General features: G+C 32.5%; 1 protein-coding gene across 1 annotated transcript; it reads left to right on the top strand.

Annotated features, from left to right (window-relative positions):
* The first annotated feature begins 4193 nt into the window (after positions 1-4193).
* LOC111803204 lies at positions 4194-4905 on the top strand. Its single transcript, XM_023687509.1, has one exon. It carries the CDS (start codon positions 4275-4277, stop codon positions 4533-4535), a length of 261 nt encoding a protein of 86 aa, XP_023543277.1. The 5' UTR covers positions 4194-4274; the 3' UTR covers positions 4536-4905.
* Positions 4906-5105: the final 200 nt, after the last annotated feature.

Consider the following 5105-nt stretch of genomic DNA (forward strand, 5'->3'; position numbering starts at 1 on the left):
TTGTGGTGATTAAGTTCTCGACAGTAATTTTTTTTATTTATTATTATATCTTTGAAATAGTTATTATAAAATTTTCTTTTTTAATATAATTTTTATTTAAAAAAATTAAAAAAAAATCTTAATAAATCAGTAATTTTAGTCTAAATCTTAGACTTAGAGTCTTACAATTAACTATTTTTTTTTATGTGTTAAAATTATATTTATGTTTAACTGAGGCAAGGATAGGAACAAGAAATGTAATCCGGTCTCTGGCCCTATTTATTTAACAGAGAAAAAATGTTCTCCACTCTCTCCCCTATTTCTTGTCTAAACAGGGAATCTCCTCTTTATTCGAGAACCCAGATAAAATGGACATCTTTAAGTGTTAATATTTTAGGTTAAACTATAATTTTGCCGGGTTTATTTATTTTGTGAAAACTATCCATAAATACCAAAAAAAAAAAAAAAGTAAGTATAAAGATTCATGATTTAAAGCAAGATTTGGAAGAAAGGGATGAATATCTGAAATATATATAAAAAATTTGAATTACAATGTATATGGTCACCAAAATAATGCAATATCTTCAATCATATAATTCCTTTTCATAGAATATGCTAAATTTTGATTAGTCCAAAGTTTTAATTTTATATTACATCCTAAATTTTAAAATTATTTGACAGAGATATGATCGACCAAAATTTAAAATAAAGTTGGTCATAATTAAACACAATAATTATTGATGAACAACAATAGTACATGTGCTTCCTACTACACATATATGTATATACATGTGAGATTCTCGTAATCTTAAGTAACATGGGGGTTTTGGTGATTAAGATCTTATTAACAACTTAATTATTGTCTTTTCTCTTGTCGATTTGGGTCGCACATGAAGAGAATATATGCAAAATCTTGTCTATTTATTTCGACTCCGATCGTTCTAATAAATTAAGATGAAGTAGTTCGCATTTTGTTTACGTAGGATATGTGGTTAGTACGCGGTTTAAGCTTAGCATCCAATAAATAATATTATTTTAATGTTTAGATGGTATGGGGAGGTAATTAAGTGAAAAAAACCCATAGTTAGTTAGGTAAATTGAATATAAAATAGAGTTAAATATTATATATATTTATGGGTGAATTATAATTGAAAGACGATGTATGGGTATTGGGATGCAAATCATGTGTTGTCCTAATCTCTTTATTTCTATATTACAAATATTTAATTAAAAATGGTTTAATAATTGGAAGGGGATGCCTAACTGAATTTGACTGACCAGAAATCAACTACCAACTGCCACACCCATTAATTAACCCACTAATTAATAATTAATTAATATTCATCACTAATTTTAACCTACCTGGCTAATTAGCTAACTAGGTATGTATGTGTGATTAAATTAATTATATATAATATGGGAATGGTGGGAGTGGATTTGCTGTAGAAAAAGAAGGGAATATTTTTATTTATTTATTTATTTATTTATTTATTTATTTTATTTGCATGTAATTCCAAGAGTTAGGTATAAAAAAGCGTTAAATTTGACCAAATTTTATTACAAAAATTGAAAGGATCCATCCGAATTAAGACTTGTGTCCCAAAAAAAACACGACCGCCATTCAATCAAACAAATTAAAGACCAGCCAGATTCTGATGAGATTTTGTTTTGTTTGCACATGCTCCATGGATTACTTAAAAAATTACCTATTTTTCAATTTAATTATATATATATATATGTGTGTATGTATAGTCTAAAGTGATGATTTTATTAAAGTTTTGATTTAAACAGATATTTAGACATTATAAACATATCCTAACTAATACGAGGTGACAATATAATTCATCTTTTAAGGNTTGTTTTTTTTTTTTTTTTTTTTTTTTTTTTTGATAATTTAAGGTTTTTGGAATGAAAAAATAATTCCAATAATTAAAATTAAAAAACTAAATATATAACAAACTCGCATATATAGGATCTTGCAATCTATTCTTTAAGGGCCCAACGTCCTCGCTCACACACCGTTCAGTATCTAATTCTGATGCCATTTGTAATAGCCCACCAATGTAAAATCTCACAATTCACTTTTTTTAGGGTCCAGTGTTCTTGCTGGCATATCGTCTCGTGTCTGTCTCTGATACCATTTGTAACAACCCACCGATATGCGATCTCACAAAATATTTCTAAAACTTTCTAAGAAAACATTAGTTTCTTCCAACTTTTCATGGTGTCTACACCTTGAAAAACAATGATTCCACCCGAGTTCAATCGTTAGTGTTTTATTCATGATTAGAACATAATTCTAAATGAACCCAACTTTTATTTTTTTGAGTTCAACAAGAGCATTCGAATCTCTGACTTGGGTAATCTTAAGTACGACTTTATTTCATTGTTACTAACTCTCTAAGTATTCTCCTTTTCTTAAACGGATTGATTGAGCTAAAAGAACAGCAAAAGAATGAGATTATAGGTAGAAAATTAGTAAGCATAAACGGGCCAACTTGGAATTGCAAGAAAAATTGTGCATATAGTGCAAATGGACGGTGTACCAAACTCAAGATTATGACTTCAAAATCGAAGCTTTTACCCGAAAAAAGGAACCCCACAAGTTGAGAGTCAAAAGCGAATTAGAATTCATAGAAAAAAGAAGAGATTAATTGGGTGCCAAGGTCTATGGAACAAGCAAGTTGCAAGAAACGTCAACTTAAATAGCATATGATATGAGGAATTTTGGATATTTAAGCTTCCAAAAACAGTCAAAACCCACCCCCAAAGTGCATCATTACTAAGCTTTTTTATTCAAATTTTGGTGGTTGTATTTGGTGAAATGAATCCCCACAAACTCATATATACAAAATATAAAACTAACTCCAACTCATATTTCCACTTTCTTTGTCCAATGCTTTTTAATTGCTTCCTGTTTTAAGCCTAATTGGTGATGTAATGACATACGTTTACGCTAAATATTCTATGCTTTTCTCTTTATCAATTCATTCTCTCCTAAAAAATTCAACCAAAAAAAATACCCACTTTTTCATTTTACCTAAAACATCTTCCAACGCCAATAATCTACGAAACGAAACATTCGGCATGAGAATAACCTAGAAAACGAAGAAACCCTAAACTCGGTGTGTGAATACGTGCCACATGAGCTTACAAGAGCTCGAATGCAATAAATTACGGTTTAGGGAATGAACAACAAACCCCACCCTCGCTCGCTTTTTTCATATTTTGTTATAGGTCCACTTTCATCCTTAATATAATCGATAGTTATCTTTTAGTCTTAATATTAAAATGTGAAAAAGCTATTTTTGTACGTACAACATTTAAAACAAGTGCGTGAATGAATCGATGTCATTCACATACCAACTTTGAACGAGTCTATAAGATTGAACGGTGAGTGGAAGGAAAAAAAGACAATCGAAATTGAAATTGTGATAAATATGCATGTAGTTGTCGAAATCAAAGTGTTTGATGTTTTTGGCCAAAGACCAAAAGTGTCAATTATGAAAATCTTGTGTAATTTGCGTGACGAAAAAGGATGGGAAAATGGGAGTTTGGTACTCAAAAAATAATTTTTGTGACAAAGTGTGAAAACCATCTTAATCAGTGTTTGAGCATAAATCCAATAAGAACACCTCGTGCATGCATTTTCCCTAAATTCAAGAAATTATTTGACCGAATCCCGTCTCATATTAACTTAGGCTTCTATTGATAACGATTTTGTTCTTAATTTTTTAAGATTGTTAGGAGGAAGTCCCACATTGGCTAATTAAGGAAATAATATTTGTTTATAAGTAAGAAACACATCTTTATTGGTATGAACTCGTGTGTACGCTCTCCAATATCAATCAATTAATATAAAGATTATTTTTATTTCATTATCGGATTCGGTTTACTGATTAGAGATATTGAGGAAAAAGTTGTTTTAATTGAAAGATTTCTATCCCTTTTTGTAAAAACGTATCAAATTGGCCCATTGATCGACTCATAAAACAGTCCTTTTGATGGCTCTACTGCACTTTGGGCCGACACGTGAATTGAAATGGGCTCTACTGCACTTTGGGCCGACATGTGAATTGAAATGGGCTTTATTGCACTTTGGGCCGACAGGTGAAAAGGGTTAATAAGATCAAAGCCCAATTATTGGGTAAAGCAAGTTATGGGCCTCCGATGGCATTAGCCCAAAAAGAAGTTGTCGGTTTGCTGTTTCACGGGGCAGACCGAATTATGGAACATTTGTTTGTTTTTCCTCGCGAAGAGATCGTGTAGAGGGCGGAATCGAAATCGGAATCGGAATGGGGGCAATAACGACGGCGGTGATAGCCATCGGAGCGGTGATTCTTGGATGGATCACCATCGAGACAGCTTGCAAGCCTTGCCTCGAGAAAGGTCGCGAGGCCATTGATCGCTCTCTCAATCCGGATTACGATCCTGACGATGACGTTTCCGATATACGCGCTCCTCTGAATCCCAACGCTGATTTGAGTCCAGATCTTGATGTTGTAAAGGCTTCTCATCCATCTTCGACCACTTCTGAGGTCGTCAAGGGCGTTTGATTTCATTTCATGCCCTAATTTCACCCTCTAAGTTTCTGTATTTAACGGATAATAGCATTTTCTTGTTGAAGATAAAGGCTGTTTGTTCTTGTGAATCGAATTCTGGATATTTAGATTCTTTGGTTCGTGTTGATGATTTCGCTTTGGAATTTGTCTGCTGATCGCCGGCTCTTGAATTGCCACTTCAAGAATGGTCAACAGGTAACAATGTAAAAATCTATTGTTCTGTTTTGCTTGCATTTGTTTCGTGTTTGGATGTCTTGAAATTGTTTGGTTACTAGAAAAACGGAATAGAGAGATTCAGAACTTCGGAATGTAGAAATGTTTTTATAGTATATTGTAATGTAACGAGATGGAGCTTGATTGTGCACTGCGTTTGGAGGGATGTCTCGGTCTGGATCATTGTTGTTTTAAATGAATGGTTATGTTTCTTTCTTTTCATGTTGCTTGCTGAATGATTTAGGCGATAGTTTCATAACTGCGTTACAATTATGATTGGCAAATCAGAGTTGATGGCAGAGGTTGAGATGAATTTCTTGTGAGCTTCTCTTCTCACAAAGCTTGAGTGAC

The sequence above is a fragment of the Cucurbita pepo genome, chromosome LG10 (genome assembly GCF_002806865.2).
Source record: "Cucurbita pepo subsp. pepo cultivar mu-cu-16 chromosome LG10, ASM280686v2, whole genome shotgun sequence".
NCBI lineage: Eukaryota > Viridiplantae > Streptophyta > Magnoliopsida > Cucurbitales > Cucurbitaceae > Cucurbita > Cucurbita pepo.

Bases quoted from the DNA above. Each gene is read 5' to 3' on its own strand.
- LOC111803204 (XM_023687509.1), top strand. From the start codon at position 4,275: ATGGGGGCAATAACGACGGCGGTGATAGCCATCGGAGCGGTGATTCTT.